Below are 21,173 nucleotides of genomic sequence, written 5' to 3'. Positions count from 1 at the left end.
TGCAGTTCTGTCAAAATATTTGCTTGAAAATGGCCTCAGTTATTTCCAAGCAATTTTCTTCCTTGGTGGGTATGCATCATTCCACTCTGGGAATATTTAAAATTAAATATATAAAGGTTTAAAGCATCAACATCATACTATTAATATATTTATGCATATTTGGTCTTTTCTGCACTATTGTTTAAGAAATTAGAGTGAAACTTAAAAAATAATTAAAGTGAATAACTGAATGACCGGACTTTTTTTTTTTTAAGATTTTATTTATTTATTTGACAGAGAGAGGGCGAGCATGCATAAGCAGGGGGAATGACAGGCAGAAGGAGAAGGAGAAGCAGGCCCTCCCATGGAGCAGGGAGCCTCATGTGGGGCTGAATCCCAGGACCCCAGGATCATGACCTGAGCCAAAGGGAGATGCTTAACCACCTGAGCCACCCAGTTGCCTGGAATGATTAAATTTCTGATTTTAAGTTGAAATCTTCCTAAGTTTATATGTGGTATTATGACTTCTAACAGGTCTTTAGGTCCACTCTATAATTTAAGTTAATAGGCTTGTAATACTTCCTATGCACTCAGCAAAGTTTTGTTTGAGTAGATGAATGAGGTGCTCAAAAAAGAAAACAGAATATGCTACATTCATATAGACACAATTTTAAACTATTTGAACACACTTAAGTTGGTAAAAAGGGCCAATCATTTATCAAAAGTCCCTTGAAAGTGCCTGCTGGATTTTGCTAGACTTCCAAATAGAGTAAGATTTGTGAGATAAATATAAAGCCTAGGAAGCACTATATTTTTGAATTTATAACCTTAACACATTGAATACCGATTGTTTAAGCCAAACTGAAAGTCCAAGAAGTCCCTTTTATTTTTTAATTTTTAAAAAAGATTTATTTACTTCAGAGAGAGAGAGAGAGAGAGATGGGGGAGGGGCAGAGGGAAAGGAAGAGAGGAAGAGAATCTCCAGCAGATTCCCCACTGAGTGCGGAGCCTGACGTAGGGCACAATCCCAGGACTCTGTGATCACAACCTGAGCCGAAATCAAAAGTCAGATGCTCAACCAACTGAGCCACCTAGGCACCCCATGAGTAGTCCTTTTTATGCACAAATACATACTGGCCTACACAAAAAACCCATCTAAACCCAAAGCTAACTGCACCCCCATTCACAATCACCTCCTTCCCTTCTAGCATTCCGAAAATGATGTCCTCCTCTTAGTTACAATGATCACCTCCCCCTGAACTCCACTGGGCCTGGATGGGTTGGTCTTTCCTCCTCTCCTGGCTTTTCAACCTTTCTCCACCTGCTACTTTCCACACTCAATCATGGACACGATTCCTCCATCTTAAAACCAACAAATAAAAATCAACAATGACAAAATGTTTCTTTCAAGCCTATCTGGTGTCTGCTCTCCCTCCCACTTCTTCCCTCTTACAAGACGTGCCTACTGTCTGTACCTGCCTCCCTTCATTCCTCCCCCTGCCACAGGACTCTCCCATGGCCACCACGAGTGCATGAAGCCATTCTCATCAGGGCCACAGTGGCTTCCTTTAGTCATTCATCTCGTGACCTTTCACTAGCGTCTGCAGCTTAACCACATCTCCAGTCTTCAACTAGCCTCTTCTCATGGTTTCCATGCCCTATCTTCCGACTCTGACTTTCTTGGCCCATTTTTTATTTTGATGATTTCAGTTTACTTTAGAAAGTTCCTAACTGCCTGTGGTGACATTATGGGGGTTGCTTAATTAAGTGGCAATCCAAGTGCTTCCAGCATTCCAAGAAAATATGCGTAGTTCGGGGTGGTCCGCTGTCATCCTAATCAGGAAAGCCATACTCCAGAGGCATACAACACGAGCATTTCTATGACCTGTCACTTTATTAACACCTGATGCTTTGTTAATTAGTCTACTGAATTGTAGAAGTAGATTTTATCTGGTGGACACCGTGAACTATTAACTAGCATTCTGAATACGTGAAAGTGGGTCTCCATGGTGAAATTAAAGGTATTCAAGAGTTACAGATGGCTACATTTATTTTAGAATCTCTTTCTATCTTTTCATGAACAGGGCATAAGAGAGGTTTTTGCCCTGTGTAAGATGGAGTTCTCCAACCAACTCTGAAATCTGGGGAGTTCTAGTTTCTCTGACGCCAGCTCTAAAGGAAGAAAACCCTGCCTCTGGAATTTTAGGTGTTTGTCTTGAGTGAAACTCATTCAGGGTGGTGGTCAAAACACCGAAGAGCACAGAATGATGGGATAGTCTCCAGCCTACGTGAGAAACAGCTGTCGTGAACTATTTTTAATTTCTGAGTAATTAATGTTCGATTTCGAAAGTCAGTGTGGTGCGATGTGATTTGTGATCTGATTTCTTTTATAGAATGTGCTAAGATCATGAAGAGATGAGGTAGCCCTTTCCATCTCAACTTCTGGCTACCACAAGCTATCATAAAGAATCTAAGAGCCAAGTTGGCTTAGGGATGGGAACCTTCCAGGGCCAAGGCTTTGGCTTCTGTGCTTCTCTATTAACATGTAACACTGGAAGCAATCTCACCCACTCCCATTTCTTAATGTCCAGGTATTAATGGCCTCCAAATCTCTCTTCTGGGCTCCAGGCTATAATTAACCAACTGCCCTAAAATCCTTTGGATGTCCTATGGTACATTCAATACTGAACTCACCATCTTCTCAATCTCACCCGATGCCCCAACTAGCTCTTTCTGTAATCGCAGTGTTAGTAGTTCCCAAACATTAGTCTATAGACTGACTAGAAGGATATCACCTAGGGGAACTTATTAAAAATACACAGTCTTAGCTCCCACTGTGATCTTTTGCATAAAAATCTCAGTGTAGAGCCTAGGAATCTGAATTTTTTATTAAAGATTTTATTTATTTATTTGACAGAAGGAGAGAGATCACAAGTAGGCAGAGAGAGAGGGCAAAGCAGGCTCCCTGCTGAGCAGAGAGCCCGATGTGGGGCTCTATCCCAGGACCCTGAGATCATGACCTGGACTGAAGGCAGAGGCTTAACCCACTGAGCCACCCATGCGCCCCAGGAATCTGAATTTTTAACAATCTCCCTAGGTTAGTCCACTATATCACCAGATTTAGGAATTACTGCCTTATGTGGCCAAACTGCCCCAACATCCGCCAAAGTCAAAAACTGAGTGCCCAGGCACCTGGGTGGCTCAGTGGGTTAAAGCCTCTGCCTTCTGCTCAGGTCATGATCCCAGGGTCCTGGGATCGAGCCCCGCATCAAGCTCTCTGCTCAGCATGGAGCCTGTTTCCTCCTCTCTCTCTGCCTGCCTCTCTGCCGAGTTGTGATCTCTGTCAAAAAATAAATAAAATATTTAAAAAACAAACAAACAAACAAACAAACAAACTGAGTGCCCTCACGGAAAGTAGGCTTAAAGGGGAAAATACCCAAAAGAACAGGAGTAAACTTGACTTGTTCATTTAAGAGGGAAAAATCTGCCATCTGTATGTCTTGGTCTATGTTCGCTCTTCTTTGTCTCCCTGGATAGCAATCTGATGGCTCTTACACATCCCATTTTTCCTCTTCTAGGGAGAGAACTAACCAGTGGTAGTCTATGTTTCTCTCTGTGAGTACCTTTAGTGATAACATTGGAATTCTTTACTTTCATAATTGACCTTATGTATTGGTTTTTAACAATAGAGATGACTTTTTTCCCACTCTGTGTAACATTTCTTGGTGTTAAGAACTTAGGGAAATTTGATTTAGATGGGATCTTGTAGGGGGTGATAGGCCAGTCTATAAGAAGGTCCCAGAAAAACCTCTGGAAATCAATGTTACTCCTTACTAATACTTGAGACAAACATCTTTAAATTGAGGCTGAAGATGTTCCTGACTCCTGAAGACTGATTTAAGTGGCCCATCTAAGGCTTCCCTTGTGTCTGCCCTATCTAGTACCATAGGATATGCTTTCGTTACTTTCATACAACACTCCCTTCTCCAACTAGACCATAGGCATCCCAAAGACAGTGGAGCCACTCAGGTTCCTGGGCACAACACGTGTTGTCTTGGGGCTGGCAGAGGCCCTCGAGAGTCTAACCTCCAATATTCAAATGAGTCTGGGAACCATCTCTCATGGGTGTTGTAGAGTAGATCCTGCAGGAAGTCTCAACCCAATAGCTTCTAGTCTGTACATCATAAAGGGCAAGAAAAAGAAGGAACACCAAAGACAGAGTTCACCCCTCTGAGTGCAAAAATCACTGGCCTCTTCTTCTCTGGGCCCCTCCTAGTCACAGCCCTACCCACCAGGTAGGTTATAGCCGCTGGGCTGACTCAGACGAAGGTGAAGCTTAGACCCAAAGTGACGATGCAGATACAAGTCACTTAAAGAAAAAAAAGGAGGGCGCCTGGGTGGCTCAGTGGGTTAAAGCCTCTGCCTTCGGCTCAGGTCATGATCTCAGGGTCCTGGGATGGAGCCCCGCATGGGGCTCTCTGCTCAGCAGGGAGCCTGCTTTCCTCTCTCTCTGCCTGTTTCTCTGCCTACTTGTGATCTCTGTCTGTCAAATAAATAAATAAAATCTTTAAAACATATATATATATATATATATATATATGCACAAAATCTAGTGTGTCCTAGAAGACACTGGTTAAATTTTCTCAAATGGTATTCTGCCAGAAAAAATAGAAACAGATTTGTATTTTTGTTGTTGTTTTTGGTTTTTTTTGGATCTTTGTTTTGTTTTGTGCTTTGTTTGTTTGTTTTAACAAAGCTGACATTTTCTCCTAGGAGCTTGTTTAAAGGGATAAGGGGGTTTTTTTAGGCTCAGATATACCTGGAATCAAGTAGGCTTTTGAGCCTGGCTATTTTCCTATTGGCCCTGCCATTCCTCAGGGGCCCCGTGTTCAAGATCCACAGTCAACTTGTAAATGAACTTTTGATTCAAGGCTTTCTTTAGAATTAACTCTCTTCTACATCAAGAGAAAAATCGTTGTTTTCATCATTGCAAAAGGATTTTTCCTAAGTGTCCAACAAGGCAATAAACTAGAGCAACTGAACAATGCTTGGAGATAAAGCACAACACTGACTCCTTGTATAGACTTAAAAGGCTAAGTTACCAAGAGAGATAGTAGAACTCTCTTCTCTGGGTAATCCTTAAAAAGAGACTAAATTTGTACCTACTTTCAAGGGTTTAAATATGACCTGGGTGGAAGAGATATCCTCTTCCGGCAAGGCCCTCCCACCAGCCACATCAGCTTTCTGCCTTCTTAGAACAAACATACTGACGGACATTCCTCCCACAACTGGGCTTCATCTGCACTCCTGGTGCAAGGCCACACGCAGACACCCAGAGCCACAGCCCCGATGGCCACACGCATACACCCAGAGCCACAGTCCCAACCCCATGGCCAACATTTACACTTCCATCCAGATGGTTTTGGGATGTCTCACAGTGAAGAAATACTTCTTTCCAAGTCCTTGAGAACTATCAGTATCACGCAGGGAGAGGAGGGCACTGTTTGCTCACTGGCTCTAACCCTGTAGCAGTAAGGAGTTTATAAACAGCTTCCAAAAGTTGGTCATAATCCTGGAGCCCCGAGATCGAGGCCCGCACCAGGCTCTCTACTCAGCAGGAGGGTCTGCTTCTCTCTTGGACTTCCCCCTTCTCATGCTCGCTCGCTCTCATTCTCTCTGTCTCTCTCTCAAATAAATAAATAAAATCTTAAAAGAGCAGGACTCATTCAGTTTCCTCAAAAAATGAAGGAAGATAGGTAGGAGCACACTGACTTTTTCTTGTGCTCTCTTTATTAGCAGTCTCATTTTCATTATTAGAAATCTGGAATTGGAGGGACGCCGGGGTGGCTCAGTGGGTTAAGCCACTGTCTTCGGCTCGGGTCATGATCCCAGGGTCCTGGGATCGAGCCCCAGGTCGGGCTCTCTGCTCAGCAGGGAGCCTGCTTCCTCCTCTCTCTCTGCCTGCCTCTCTGCCTGCTTGTCATCTCTCTCTCTGTCAAATAAATAAATAAAATCTTAAAAAAAAAAAAGAAATCTGGAATTGGAATGTATAATCTATCCACCAGGAGCATATATATTTTGAATTAGGGGAGCTTACGTCATCTCGGGTCGCAAGGCTGTGGCCAAGATACGGTTTCATGAATGAACGAAGATATTTATTGACTGTGGCACTTAGGATAAGAATTGAGAACCAATGCTTCGCACAACAGAAACCGTGCAGGAAAAACAGGTTCCAGAGGCAGGTACAGGGTGTATGTAGCTATAGAATTTTTAAATATGTATCCTGTTGGCTCTGTTTCTCTGGGGAACCGACTACTAGAGCATCAGTATTTTCTAAAGGCTTCCCAAGGGTTGAAAGGTTCAGCTGGAGTTGAGAACCTCTGTTCTAGGAGTACTTAATCCCTTAGGGGGTCCGTGGGTGGCTTTGAAGGGTCTGAACCCTTGGAACTCAAAGATGAAACTGTGCCTGTATGCTTCCCATACCTCCTTCAAGCTCTCAGCTAGTCCTCAGACTCCCTTCCCTGACATTCCTCCACAAGCACTGTTTGCTTTTGTTTAAGTATCTCTGGTCACAGGAAACACTCGCCTATCTGAGGGAGTCCATCTCCTCTGGAAACGGTTCTAAAAGTCAACCCCCTTGGGCATCTGGGTGGTTCAGTGGGTTAAAGCCTCTGCCTCCGGCTCAGGTCATGATCTCAGGGTCCTGGGATCGAGCCCTGCATCGGGCTCTCTGCTCAGCAGGGAGCCTGCTTCCTCTTGTCTCTCTCTGCCTACTCTGATCTCTGTCAAACAAATAAATAAAATCTTAAAAAAAAAAAAAAGTTAAACCCCTTGAGGAAACTGAGGCACAAGGAGCCTTATTTTGAATAAAAGAATCACAAAACACTAGTCAGAAGAATACCTTGTGCTGTTCATGTGAAAATTCTTCATTTTATTGAGGGAAAAATGGAGGTACGGAGAAATTAGATGTCTTGCCCCAATTAATAGTGTTAATGTTAGGTACGAGGGGGAAAGCCAGGCCCCCTGGTTCTGTTTGGTGTCCTCCCTTGACCGCAGGCAGTAGAGTCCCTTCCTGGAGATAACCCACAGTGGGACACTTCAGAGGAGCAGGGCTGGGGCCTGACTGAGGAAAAAACCCCGATTCCCCGTCTCCCACCTTCGCTCTGAAAGGCAGAATCGGAAGGGAGTGGCCCGCTTCCTTCTTCCATGCTGAATGCCTCTCCATCCCCGCCAGCCCCGTGACTGAAGATGAAGATGACAAGAAAACCCAGCTGATGTTGTACGAGGTACCAGCTGGGAGACACTGGTCTATTTTATCCCCCAGAAAGATGGGTGCAGGCACCGAAATGAAGAGGCCATGAACATGTTCTGCCTCTGGTCTTCGGAAGGTGTTGGGTAATGATAAGATAGTGATCTGATGGTTTAAGATTGACGTGTTTAGGATGGAATCAGGCTCATTAATAACTCGGGGTCCTTAGGTTCAGCATTTCAATATCTTCCATTTGTTACCAAGTAGCTTCACATCTCACCAGGCTGCTTCCTACCTCTGAGTCGGATTGCCTTGTCTATAGATAAAGGCTAATAATATCCAGCTTAGAACCTCAAAGAAGGGGCACCTGGGTGGCTCAGTCATTAAGCCTCTGCCTTTGGCTCAGGGCATGATCCCAGGGTCCTGGGATCAAGTCCCCCGTCGGGCTCCCTGCTCAGCAGGAAGCCTGCTTTTCCCTCTGCCACTCCCCCTGCTTGTGTTCCCTCTCTTGCTATCAAATAAATAAATAAAATCTTAAAAAAAAAAAAAAAAGAACCTCAGAGAACTAGTGCATGGAGTGAATTACCTAAGGGGCCAGTGGGGCACTTGGCATACAGGGGATTGGCCAGTCTTTGGTGGCTGTTATTATTATTACCACAATTATTATTACCACAATATCAAAATGCAAATATTATACTGCCCAATTATTCTCCTGTCTTTTTTCACCACACGACACCCTTTTGAAGACCAGACAGGATATCACAGTATATTCTGAAATCCCCCGATCTCCGTAAGCATAGAAAATACCCCAATCTGTGCCCACGGCAGGTATCAGGAAGAACTTGGGGTGAACTGAATGGAACGGACCCCACCTACCTGATTAATTTGTTCTTTCAGGGGTATTTCCGATCCGAGCTCTGCCTCGAGGCTCACGGGGTCAGTGCATTCAACAAGCGTATCATCAGTCACTTCTCCATTGAGCGGGGACTCCATGATACTGCTGTGTTGGGGCCACTCAGGGTGCCCAGAGTCAGTGGTCTCTGCACCCTGGACAGTGGCATTTTCATGCCCATCGCCTCTGGCATCAGCTGCTGTCGGCTCGTTTGAAATCACAGCTGAATCACAGGGGGCTTCTGTGTCTTTGGGTGAAAATTCACTCTCTTCAGGCATCTTGGCAATTTCTGCTTTGTCTCCAGTGGCTGAGGTGTCACTGGCGTCGTCAGACATTTTAATACCTGTCAACGTGATTACAAACATTTTCTGCTTTAATCTGAATTGTTAAACTTGAATCCCAAACCCCAAATCATCAAATCTGGTAGTAGAAGGACTTCTTCTAACAATAAGAAACTTTATGTACCCTTGGGGTAGGCTGAACTATGGTTCCCAAAGATATCCTTATCCTAATCCTTGGAATCTGGGAATGTTACCCTTATGCAGCAAAAAAGAATTTTGCATATATGGTTGAATTAAGGATTCTGGGATGGGGAGATTATCCTGGGTTATGTGGGTGGGTCCTAAATGAAATTATAAGTGTCCTTAAAGAAAGACAGAAGGAGATTTGATTACAGAGAGGAGAAGGTGATGAGATGACAGAAGCAGAGCTTGGAGTAATGAAGACAAAGGAAGGGCATAAGCCAGGGGATATGGGGATTTGTAGCCACCAGAAACTGCAAAAGTCAGGGAAACCATTCTCCGCTCAGAGATGCCAGAAGGAACCAGACCTACCAACACCTTGACGTTAGCTTGGTGAAGCTGGTTTTGGATGGCTGACCTCCAGAACTGTAAGAGAAGAAATCTGTGTTGTTATAAGCCACTAGTTTGGTGTAATTTGTTACAGCAGCCATAGGAAACTAATACGACCCTACAGTGCTATCTCTAAACTTTCATGGATCTCTGATGTGGTATGGGGGGGATATGTCTATGGAAATTAAGAGCATTATCTATGTCTGTGAAATTACTTAACATCACTTTATTAATTATAATTATAGCAATAATGAGAATAAGCACAGAAAAGACCCAAGAGCTTATCAAAAACAACTGGACCTTTAGCTTTGCAACATTGTCAGAGATTCACATCAAGAAAGAGACCTACGGACACATAAGTGTGCTTTGCTGGACACCAGCTGGTGAAGGTCTGGGCTTTATTTGGACAACAGTTTACACAAGGAAACACAGGAGTTGGGAGGGAAATAAGAGCAGGTCACTCTTGCGAAAGTACCTAAAAAGCTGAAAACTTTTTATGAAGCTTGCAAGTTATTATATCTTATAGGACAGCACCATTCAACAGAAATTTTTGCAATGATGACAATGTTCTATGTCTGCATTGTCCAATGTTGTAATTAATATCCACATATGCCCACTGAACATGGGACATGTGGCTGGTGCAACTGAGCACCTTTTTTTTTTTTCAAGATTTATTTATTTAAGAAAGAGAGAGTGGGCCTAAGAGCAAAGGGAGAGGGGGAGAATCTCAAACAGCCTCCCTGCTGAGCCTGGAGCCTGATGTGGGGTTTGATACTATGACCTTGATACCCTGACCTTGAGATCATGACTTGAGCAAAATTAAGAGACGGGTACTTACCTCACTGAGCCAACCAGGTACCCTCCCACCCAACCTTTTTTTTTTTTTTTTTTTAAGATTTTATTTATTTGATGGTGGCGCCTGGGTGGCTCAGTGGGTTAAGCCGCTGCCTTCGGCTCAGGTCATGCTCTCAGGGTCCTGAGATCGAGCCCCGCATCGGGCTCTCTGCTCAGCAGGGAGCCTGCTTCCTCCTCTCTCTCTGCCTGCCTCTCTGCCTGCTTGTGATCTCTCTCTGTCAAATAAATAAATAAAATCTTTAAAAAAAAAAAAAAAAAAAAAAAAAAAAAAAAAGATTTTATTTATTTGACACAGAGAAATCACAAGTAGGCAGAGAGCCCGACAGAGAGAGAGAGAGGGAAATCAGGCTCCCTGCTGAGCAGAAAGCCTGATGCGGGACTCTATCCCAGGACCCTGAGATCATGACCTGAGCCAAAGGCAGAGGCTTAACCCACTGAGCCACCCAAGCACCTCTCAACTTTTTAAAAATGGGTTCTACACCCAGCATGAAGCCCAATGTGGGGCTTGAACTCATGACCCTAAAATCAAGACCTGAGCTGAGATCCATGGCCAGAGGCTTAACCAACTAAGCCACCCGGGTGCCCCAGCAACTACTTTTTAAATTTTATTTAATGTTAAATGATTTAAGTTTACAGTTTACATAGGCATGTGTAGCAGCTAGCAGCTACCTTACTGGAGATAGCACAGATCTAGAAGGCTAATTTAAGATGACAGTTTTCTCAGGCTAACATGAAAACACAGTGTTCTCACTATACCAGATGCCACGTCTCAGTCCGATCAGTGGATATTTTTGTTGACCTCAGTGTTTACCAACTGGTCAAACCTCTAGTTGCCACTAAAGCCACGGTATGTGAGAAGCCACTTAACATACTGGCCACATGGAGTGTAGGCTTTCAATCACACGCATCTGTAACTCTGGTCCCTCACGGAGCCGTCCCCAAGGTTGTCTGGCTAGTGTCTTTGCTCGTGCTCTGTTGTCCCCATTCCTTTCTCAAGGTTTCACACACCACTCTCCTGTTGTGACTTTCAAATATCTACTTCATTCCATTGAGATGGAATGTGAAGGAGTGGTTTCCAGAAACTGAAGGAAGGGGAATGAGGAGGGACTAATGGGCACAGATTTCTATGATGTGGGAAGAAAATGTTCTAAAATTAGATAGTAATGGCTTCACAACTGTGTGAATATTCCGAAGACCACTGAAACTGTACACTATCAAACAGTGAGTTCAGTCATATGTGAATTATATCTCAATATATTAAGAGTATACACAATACATACAATAATGGTACACGTTAATAACACTACTTCTGGATAAATAGTCCCCATGGCCAGCTGGACACTTGTTCCCATCTAAATGAAAACCTGTTGTCTTACTGCTAATACTTGTTCTTCCTCTTAACGGTGCCTAGATTTCCCCAATAACCCAGGCTTAAAACTATCATTTATTGAAAGCTATCATTTATTGAGTGCCTATTAAGGCAAGTTCTTTGCATATATTGTCTCCTGTGGGTCAGATATTAGGACCTCCATTTTATAGAGGAGACAACAGAGGCTCAGTAAACGGCAGGTTTGAGATTTGAACCCATCTAACCTTGAAGTTGAAACATATCACAACTGTATCTGCAGTGCCACCAAGTGTCTTCTCTTACATTGAACCAGTGCCCAAATCCTAGAGGCCCTTGATTCAGAATTCATGTCTTGTCTTCTACCTCTGTCCCCATGGCTACCCCTCCAGCTCAGGTTCTCATTATGGTTCATGCTGGTGATTTCAACACTGGGTTCACCTTCGCCTGTTGCTCTCCCTTTCACTTCCCAACCCTTCCCCATCCCATTCCCATATTCTCAGGGCCTTTGCACCATTGAGATGAGGCCACCAGCTTTAGCTGGCATCCAAGCCCCTCTGCACTCCAGTCCCACCAGCGTTCCTCCCACTGTTCCCTTCCAAAACCTGGGCTGAGACTGGGACATTCCCATGGCTGTCGGTTCAATATGTTGTGTTTCACACATTGAAGACCCAGTGAAAAAAACCACAGCCTCCATTGTTCATTCCACCCAACTGGATACCATTTTTCTTCCTCTGACCTGCCAGAGTGCTTTGTGTCTAGCTCACCTTGGTTAGAGTTGCTTGAGGGTTTTCCTATTCTCGTACATTGTAAATGCTATGAAGACAAGGGTTTTCCGTATCTTGTTTTCATATTTGATGTAGCACTTAACGTGGCTTCTTGAACATAGTGGGAAGCTCAACACATATGTATATTGTTATATTAATATTTTTGGAGACTTAGAATTAAAATGTAATTTGGATTAGTGTTTTTGTATTTCTTGGGCAAACACCCAGTGGTATGATTACTGGATTGTAGGTGTACCTCTGTGTTTATGGCAGCATTATTTACAAGAGCCAAACTCTGGAAGCAGCCCAAGTGTCCCTCTGTAGATGAATGGAAAAAGATGTGAGATAGATATATATATCTCACATATATAGATATATATATCTAATTATATATATATATATATATATATATATATATATTATTATTCAGCCAGAAAAAAGAATAAAATCTTGAAATCTTGGCATTTGCAATAACATGGAAGGAGCTAGAGTATAAAGTTAAGTGAAATAAGTCAGAGAAAGACAATACCATATGATTTCACTTGTATGTAGAATTTAGGAAAGAAAACAGACAAAGAAAAAAAGAGAGAGAGAGAGACAAACCAAGAAACAGACTCTTGACTATAGAGAACAAACTGATGGTCACCAGAGGGGAGTGGGTGGGGGGATGGGGGAAACAGGTGATGGGGATTAAAGAGGGCACTCGTGATGATCACCGGGTGTTGTACAGAATCGCAGAATTACCACATTGTACACCTGAAATTAATAGAACACCGTATGTTAATTATATTGGAGTTTAAGTTCTTAAAAATGTCATCTGAAATGAAAGCAAGAAAATGCCTTTACCCCATTTACTCCTCAAGAGCAACCTTACAGCAAATGGTTCCAAACATTCTATATTCTCTTTCCTTTGTCCTTTGTCACCCAATGAACTAAGTTAGCATGTCTCCTTTCAAACAAAAATGCTTGAATTCAGTAATAAACTCCCGCAAACAAGTCTACGGGTGGGAAAGGCAAAAAATGCACACTTCGCTTTAGCTGCCATATAAAGTCAAGGATAGTCAAGGCAGGAGGTGATTTGCAATGAGTATGGTCGATGCCTAGCTGAAGCAGGAGAGAAGGAAACAATGCCACCGTACAGACAAGGGAGTTGCCCGTGGCTCGTGGGAGGAAGGTGGAACTGAGTGAGGGTACTTGAGAAGCTGCCATCCATTTGGAAACTTACAAAATCTTCTTGAAAATCTCTGAGTCAGGACTGGGCTAAGACAGTTGGCAAACGGCAGCCTGCTGCCACATCTTGCTCTCCGCTGTTATGGTAAATAAGATTTAATTGGGCCACAGACACATTCATTTGTTGATAGACCATCTATGGCTTCCCTAACCCTGCAATGGTTGAGTTGCGTGGCTGAAAAGAACTTATGGCCGGATGCCTGGGGGGCTCAGTCGGTTAAGAGGCTGCCTTCGGCTCAGGTCAAGATCCCAGGGTCCTGAGACTGAGTCCCACAGGGCTCCCTGCTCGGCGGAAAGCCTGCTTCTCACACTCCCACTGCCTGCAGCTCCCCTGCTTGTGTTCTCGAACTCTCTCTCTCTCTCTCTGCCAAATAAATAAAATCTTGGAGGAAAAAAAAAAAAAGACCTTATAGCCCACAAAGTCACAAAGCCTGAAATATTTACTATCCAGCCCTTGACAAAAATGTTTGTGACCCCTGGTCTAGTACGTGCGTGGCTCAGGGGCCATGACCTAAACCTCTTTCCGTTTTATTCTATCCTCATCTGGGTCCTGGGGACGTAAGGAAAATGGGTACGTGAATAAATGATGCTTCGGCATCACTTTTGTTCCCACCTTGTATCCATGAGTAGCTGGTTAGAGGCACTGTCTGATAGTTTTATTTCTTTGTAATTTGAAAATCCTTATTATTCATCTGGACGACTAAGGCACTCCGAACTATTTCACTTTTCTAGAAGCAGGGACATGAGAATAAACCTAGCTACAATAAACATTCCTGGGCAAAGCAAAAACATTTTGGACGCTTTATTGATTATGCTTTGCCCTAAATGTGTCTCCATGCTGTTCCTAACGGGCTCTAAAATACTTCAGGATCTATTGCGCAACATACGCGCAGCGTAGGTGTAACTTACAGGCGGGGATGAAGGGGATGAGGCGGGTGGGGGGGTGAGGAGGGCGGGGCATGGTTGGTTAACATCAGGGGTGCCCTGTTCAGGAATATACTCTCCGGAGGTCTTGAGTTAGCATTCAGAATCTGTCACTGGGGGCACCTGGGTGGCTCAGTCAGTTCAACATCTGCCTTTGGCTCTGGTCATGATCCCAAGGTCCTGGGATCGAGTGCCCCATCGGGATCCCTGCACCTTGGGGAGCCTGCTTCTCCCTCTGCCTCTCTCTCTGTCTCTCATGAATAAATAAATAAAATCTTTAATTAAAAAAAAAATCTGTTACTGGGTGTTCCCTCTAGATAGGGTTTCACTAACACCCTCTTTAGTCACTACCCCAGGCTGTGCTAATTAGCACAAGGGAGATTAGAAACCATTTTTCACCAGTGAAATGGGAAATGCTTCAGATAGGTGGATGGCTAGCAATCACCCACAGGTGCGACCTGCCCTTCTGTTGCCAGGGCATAAGATTATTCCGGGTTCAGCAGCTTAGCGCTCTTTGAGATAGACATTTTCTAGTTCTGCCTTGATTGTGAGAGTACACCAAAGCCTGACTGGGTTAGCTGAGTCCTGCCTCTAGAGCAGTCCATGCCAGAGGCCCCAAAGGATGGAGACTTCATCAAGCTTCATCAAGCTTCTAAGAACAAGCTGAGGGTCCAGGTGACTTAGGTCTGTTCACCACAGCTGTAGAAACAGCTGTAGAAAAATGGCTGAGCAAAACCTCTTTTCCCTGTGACTGCCCTGCCTTCAACCATCAACAGAAAGCCATCCCTTCAGAAATATCCCAAATAAGATGTTGAACCCATACTGTTAAAAATATTGACCGTCAACCTATACATTTCGAAGACTGTATTTTGACATCATTTGGGATAATAAAAATGGCCACCACACTGTTCACCCTACTTTAACTGCTAATTGTATGTTATCTTTAATCTCTGTTTACTTTGACCTGTTACAGGTCTCCGTTTTCTCTAAACCAAAACCAAACCCCCAAATCTTCGTTCGCTCTGGTTGACCTTTATCTCCTCTGCGTGTTATGACAGGAGAGATGTAATCCGTTTTGAAGACTGTGCCCTTGTATCCGAGGCCATTAGAAACTGTTGTATCCTAAAGACAGCTGTTCAGGCACAGTGACCATCAGAGTGCACTCCGACTACAGCTGTGACACACGCTATTTCCTGGGACAGTCCCTATCTTAGCCTGGGTACCCCAGAAGCGGTAAGACATAAATCTCTCCGGATTTAGGGTTTGGAACACTCATCACCACAGCCTGTCTTGATGCTAGCGAAACTCAACCCACAGAAACAAGGAGGCTTCTTTAGGAAACTTCAAGGAGAGGAAGAGTAGCATATAAAGGAGCCTTTGTGGGCTGGGAATAAGTTAGTTTTTCATGAGTAAATTCATTCATCACCTAAAATGCTCCCAGAACTATTGGAGTAAGTACACCATGCGCTCCAAAAATAAGTTCAAAACGGAAGACATGGCTACTGTCTTTCAGAAAATGAATAATCTGTTTTCACGTTATCCCTGGTCAATGAAGATCCAGGAGACTGTTTCAAGCAAACATGCCACGGTTAAGAGAAGATACAAAACAGCATACCAGATAAGGGAAAGATGTGCTGGAATGACACTGACCTCCTGCAAAGGAGAACCTTGAACCGGAATGAGACTGACCTTGTGCCGAGGAGAACCTTGAAAGTGGCTTTGCTTGGAATACTCAGGCATGGTGAGATAAGCGTATGTGCAAATGCCCTGCACCAGGAATGATGTCTAGATAACTGGGATGAATATGTGGCCCCACCAGGAGGCAGTATGAAAGAATAGGGGGCAGGTGGCTTGGGGGTGGGGGGTAGGGGAGTTCTCTAAGAGAGAGAATGCTCTGGTCCCACCGTCTCTGTGTGGGTGCACAACTCATTACTGTTGAGCTTCCTCCCTTCCTCCTCTGTGGAGTAAGAGTGACAAAATGCTCTGGATACTGGGTTTCCAAACCCCGAAGACTACAGGACTGGGACCAGTCCATGATGGTAGAGAAAAATGAGGACAAGATCGCAAGTTTTTCATCAGTCTAAATTTATTACAGGACTGCCTTCATCTTACAAGGTTGGACTTCACGCCTTTCTTGGCATTAAAATCTTTCACTCTATGAAATAGTAGTGCCGTGGAATGATTTCTTTTTAAAGAGACTCTTTTGGCAAAATAAGAATTTGGTAACACAGTACCCTAGGGAAAATCACTGCCCCCAATTTTAAAAAGGACTGGTCAGTGAGGACCAGGAACAAAAATTCTGGGTGAGAGGTTACTCAGCTCCTAAGAGATCCCCCCTTAGGAAGTCCTAGCTTGTTTCCTCCTGTCTGTCTTGCACCGGTCTCCTGTGTATTTTTCTGAACTACAGATGGGACCTATTTGCTCCCCTGTTTAAAAACCATTAGGTTTTTGATGTCTGGGTAGCTCAGTCTGTTAAGCGTCTGCCTTCAGCTCAGGTCATGATCCCGGGGTCCTGGGATGGAGTCTCACATGGGGCTCCTCCTCGCTCAGCAGGGAGCCTGGTTCTCCCTCTCTCTGCCGCTCCCCCTGCTTGTGCGCTCTCTCTGACAAATAGATAAAATCTTCAAGAAAAAAAAAATTAGGTTTAAACACCTTTGCATGACATCTGTGACCCCGATCTCTTTATCCACCTCCTCCAGCTCTTAGGACACCTTCCACTCTGGCCTCACCAGACTTTCCATTAGTGCTCACAGCTTGTAACCACTCCCTACCTCGCCTTTGCCTGTCTGGTTCCCCTGTCTGGGCTGCCCTGCCTTCAGCTGCCTGGCAACCTCCTACTCATCTCTCCATGTCTAGTGTTACTTTTTACTCTAAAATTTTCCCTAATTTCCCCCACTCCTTTCCCAAGAATTAATTGCTTCCCGAACCTCCATGCTCTGTGTGACACTCTGCACGGACTTCTACAGCATCTGTAAGGCGGATCTGTCTGTGTGTCATTTCCTCCTCCTCCAGGACTGTGACCAACGGAGCACTGAGCTTGGGTTCTGACCCTCCGATGTTTACAGAACTGAAATATATTGTTTGATATTGATTCAAGAGAGAGAATATTTGACATTAGCCAGACTTATAAATAAATGGCTTCTTGTATGGGCCGAATCCTTGGTATTCTAGAAAGCCCCCCCTCTCACCCTCAAACTCCTTCTGCACTGACTCCCTTGTGTTTCAAATACTACCCTGGAATTTTCATTCCTTTGCTTAAAGCTTACAATGTAAGGACTTATCAGAGTCTTTCCTGAGCTCAGGCTCTGATGGAGGAAAGGAGCGAGCAGGGGGTGAATCTGGGTGAGGTTGGAAAGGGGCACTAGGAAGAAAGGAGAGCAGAAAGAGGCCTCTGAGGAGAGAGGCTGTCTCCTCGGTTACGTCGGGTTGGGGTTCAAAAGACACTGATTTGAGAAGCCACCTGTTTGTACCCCTACAGTTTGGGATGGGAACTGACGGGATGAGCAGGACGCAGATACACAGCCCTAAGCCCAGACAGAGATAACGTCTTACTCCAGGAAAGAGCAGTGAAGTTCAGGCGCCTGGACGGAGACCGCTGGAAATAGTCACCAGATTCCAGCGCGTAAGAGGAGAGAGTGGGCGAGCGGGTGGGGCCCGGGGAGCCTGGGTTAGGCTCGGCCCGGGGCCGTGAAGCCAGGTGGTACCAGCTTAGGGTGTTGGCTGGGGTGGAAATGCAAGCGCGGCTGCAAGGGAGATGATGAAGTTGGGTGGGAAGTCAAGGCCAGAGCCGCTCGGTTTTCCAAGGCCAGAGCTCGGCTTTCCGAGGCCAAAGGCCAGCATACCCCACGATGGAAGCCTTTGCCTTATGGGGACCTGCTCCCTCTGTGACCCCCGGTGGCGGGGGCCCTGCAGCCTGCCTCTGACTCGGACCCGGGACCCTGGGGAAACTTTCTCAGCTTTGCTCGGTGCCGGGACCGGATAGTTGGAGAGCACGGGTCAGGCTCCGCGGAGGTTCACGCCGGCCGAGGGGGCAGACCCCGAGTGCGGGCGTGTGGGTGTGTGCATGAGCGTGGACCCAGAGCGACACACACTCACACACACACACTCACACGCCCGCACCCACGCAGGGCCCTCGGCCGCGCCGCCCGCACCTCCCCGGACCTTCACCCCAAAGTCCGGTCCTCCCGGGTCCCGCGCCCGGTGCCAAGTCCCTGCCGATGGCTTCCCACTAACGCAGCGGGCACGAGTCGGGGGCCAGGAAGAGCAGCGGCGGCAGGGTCTCCCCACCACCCCGCTGCGGCGGTCCCCGCACTCCCCCGCCCGCCGGGGAAAGGGGATGCGGAGAGGGTGCCCGGGGCTCTTACCGCTCAGGCGGCCGAGTGCGCGCGGCAGCGCCCGCCGGGTCCCGCCCCGCCACGTCGGCAGGGCCGGCGGGGACGCGGCCGGAGGGCGGGCCGGGAGGGGGACACGGGGCGGCCGGCCGAGCTGCCCCGCCCCGCCGCCGGCCCAGGAGGAGCCCCGCCCCCGCGTGCGGCCCGCCCCGGAGCGGGAGCGCGGCACGCTCAGCCCGGCACCCCCCTGGGTCCGGCCGGGATCCTGCTGGGAAATTTGGCTTTTCAGCTCTGTGCCCGCCGGGAGAGCCGAAGGGCGCTACCCTCACCTGGGGCGGGTCTCGGGGGTTCCCCGCGACTGTTTCCTGCCTTTAAAGGCGCCCGGAAAACCCCGCAGGCAGTTTCCCGTGGAGGCGATCGCTCAAGTTCAGCAAAAGTTTATGATGCCTCGATTGTGCGTTAAGCAGCTTTCCCTTACCCTGCCGGAGGGAGTGCAATCTGATTTAAAACCAACCAAGTAAACAAAAAGCTTTCTAGAAGGCCAATTTGGAAATGGGGATCAAAATTGAAAAGCATAAGCTTTGGCCCAGGAATCCCACATTTTGCAAATGTGTCTTCAGAGTCAAATGTGCCAGTATGTATTTGCGAGGATATTTATTGTTGTTTATGCCTGGAAAAACCTGAACATAATACTCTGTCCCACAATAAAAGATTGGTTAAGTAAATTATAGCAGCTTCGAACAGTCGCATATGCTGTGGCCACTAAAAATTATTAACTATCCATTCGATTTGTTGACATGCAAAGAAGGCAAGCCATAGCCAAATTTTAAGTTGAGGCCGGGGAAGTTTACAAGAGTATGTATTGTGTAAATATTTTATTATATATCTATATATGATCTATATCTATATATCTATATATATATCATAAGTTAGGGAAAATACAATTTTAAAGACTGATTCTTTCCAAGTTCTGCAATTTTGAGTGTTAGCAAATTTTGTTCAAAAGGTATGACAGGTGTGTTTTGGCGTACCAGGGACACAAACACCGTACAGGTGACTTCTGTGCCTGCCTACTGACATCAAGTACCTTTGCCCCACCTGCCTTCCAGGCTGAGCTGAATGGTAAGAGCGCAATCACACATTTCCTCTTAAGGGCGGGTTTCCTTTTCTCCTTTGACCCTAAACCACACCTTTCCAACAAAAGACTGTCAAGCAAGCAACTCTAGCAAAGAGGGAAGTTCCTTGCTGGCTGCAAATTATACCTTTTTAGGCAGCTGCTGCTGCTTCCAAGCCCACCAGGTTTTATTACAAAAACTTATTTTTTGCAACTAAAAATTGCTTATTCATTTAAAAAATTCCAGAGTCTTTAAAACACACACATATATATAAAAAACAAGGGGCACCTGGGTGGCTCAGTGGGTTAAAGCCCCTGCCTTCGGCTCAGGTCATGATCCCAGACTCCTGGGATCGAGCCCCGGCATCGGGCTCTCTGCTCAGCAGGGAGCCTGCTTCCTCCTCTCTCTCTGCCTGCCTCTTTGTCCACTTGCGATCTCTCTCTGTCAAATAAATAAATAAGATCCTAAAAAAAAATTAAAACAAAAACAAAAACAAAACCACATATATCAGGGTTCTGGGAGAACCCTGCATCGGGCTCTCTGCTCAGCAGGGAGACTGCTTCCTCCACTCTCTCTCTCTCTCTCTCTCTGCCTACTTGTGATCTCTGTCTGTCAAATAAATAAATAAAATCTTAAAAAAAAACACATATAAAAGCAGAGAATAATATGACAAATACTTATTTGTGTAAGAAAAAAAGTAGAGACTATTATGACAATAGGTAGATTGTCATATTTATTTTCTTTTTGTCATATTTATTTTAGAATCCTCTTTTAAAAGAAAAAAATGTTAAAGATATGTTGGAAATCCTTTCCATTGCATTTTCCGCCTTCCATGAAGGTAACCACTGTCCCAAGGTTACTGTATATCCTGCCCACCCATATTTTTATACTTTACCATGCATACATTTATCCATATGATGTAGGAGAGATGTTAGGGTTCAAAGCCAATGGCCAAGAAAGAATACTGGAGATGTCTTTAGTGCAAAAGGTGGTTTTATTAAAGCACAGGGACAGTCGGGTACCTGGGTGGCTCAGTGGGTTAAGCTTCTGCCTTTTGCTCAGGTCATGATCTTTGGGTCCTGGGATGGTGCCCTGCATTGGGCTCTCTGCTCAGTGGGAGCCTGCTTCCCCCTTTCTCTCTCTGCCTACGTGTTCTCTCTCTCTCTCTCTGTCAAATAAATAAATAAAGCCTTTTAAAAAAAATAGTAAAGCATGGGGACAGGACCCATGGGCAGAAAGGACTGCACTGGGGTCACAAGGAGTGACCCATTTTATACTTTCAAGTTGGGAAAGGATTCGGGATAGCGTAAGCCTCTAAGGAATTTTGGAAGCATGGTTTCCAGGACCTTGAGGGGCTAGCTCTTGTTGAGAAAAGGTCATTTATTACCGTTTAATAAAGCCTGAGTCATGAGACCCTTCAGATGTATATCAGTGGGCCATGTGCTTGGGGGATGATTGCCAACATGTATCTTGGGGGGTAGAGATAAAGGAGGTTTCCAAAAGGAATTTTTATATATTAAAGTAGACTTACAGGATCCTGGAGGGTCTGGCTAAAATTGCCATTTGGTCTTGGCAAAGTATTAACATCGAGGCAGCTGAGTCCCTAGAGCATGCTACTCTGCCTGTTTCAAGGAC

At 45.4% G+C, this 21,173-nt stretch overlaps 1 protein-coding gene across 1 annotated transcript in view; it reads right to left on the bottom strand.

Annotated features, from left to right (window-relative positions):
• The window catches only part of FAM114A1 (family with sequence similarity 114 member A1), a 70,636-nt gene extending 52,504 nt beyond the window's left edge, over positions 1 to 18,132 (bottom strand). The window contains exons 1-4 of the mRNA XM_045069298.1: positions 17,645 to 18,132; positions 17,020 to 17,159; positions 8,954 to 9,007; positions 8,105 to 8,463 (exon numbers count right to left, since the gene is read on the bottom strand). Of these exons, the coding sequence (XP_044925233.1) occupies positions 8,105 to 8,455 (351 nt within the window). The 5' untranslated portion in view covers positions 8,456 to 8,463; positions 8,954 to 9,007; positions 17,020 to 17,159; positions 17,645 to 18,132. The remainder of the gene's footprint in view (positions 1 to 8,104; positions 8,464 to 8,953; positions 9,008 to 17,019; positions 17,160 to 17,644) is intronic.
• Between the last annotated feature and the right edge of the window lie 3,041 nt (positions 18,133 to 21,173).

Source organism: Mustela putorius, unplaced genomic scaffold (genome assembly GCF_011764305.1).
Source record: "Mustela putorius furo isolate JIRA1106 unplaced genomic scaffold, ASM1176430v1.1 tig00000083_pilon_pilon_pilon, whole genome shotgun sequence".
NCBI lineage: Eukaryota > Metazoa > Chordata > Mammalia > Carnivora > Mustelidae > Mustela > Mustela putorius.
The sequence above is the reverse complement of the archived record's forward strand: the minus strand, read 5'-3'. Positions and strand labels throughout refer to the sequence as shown.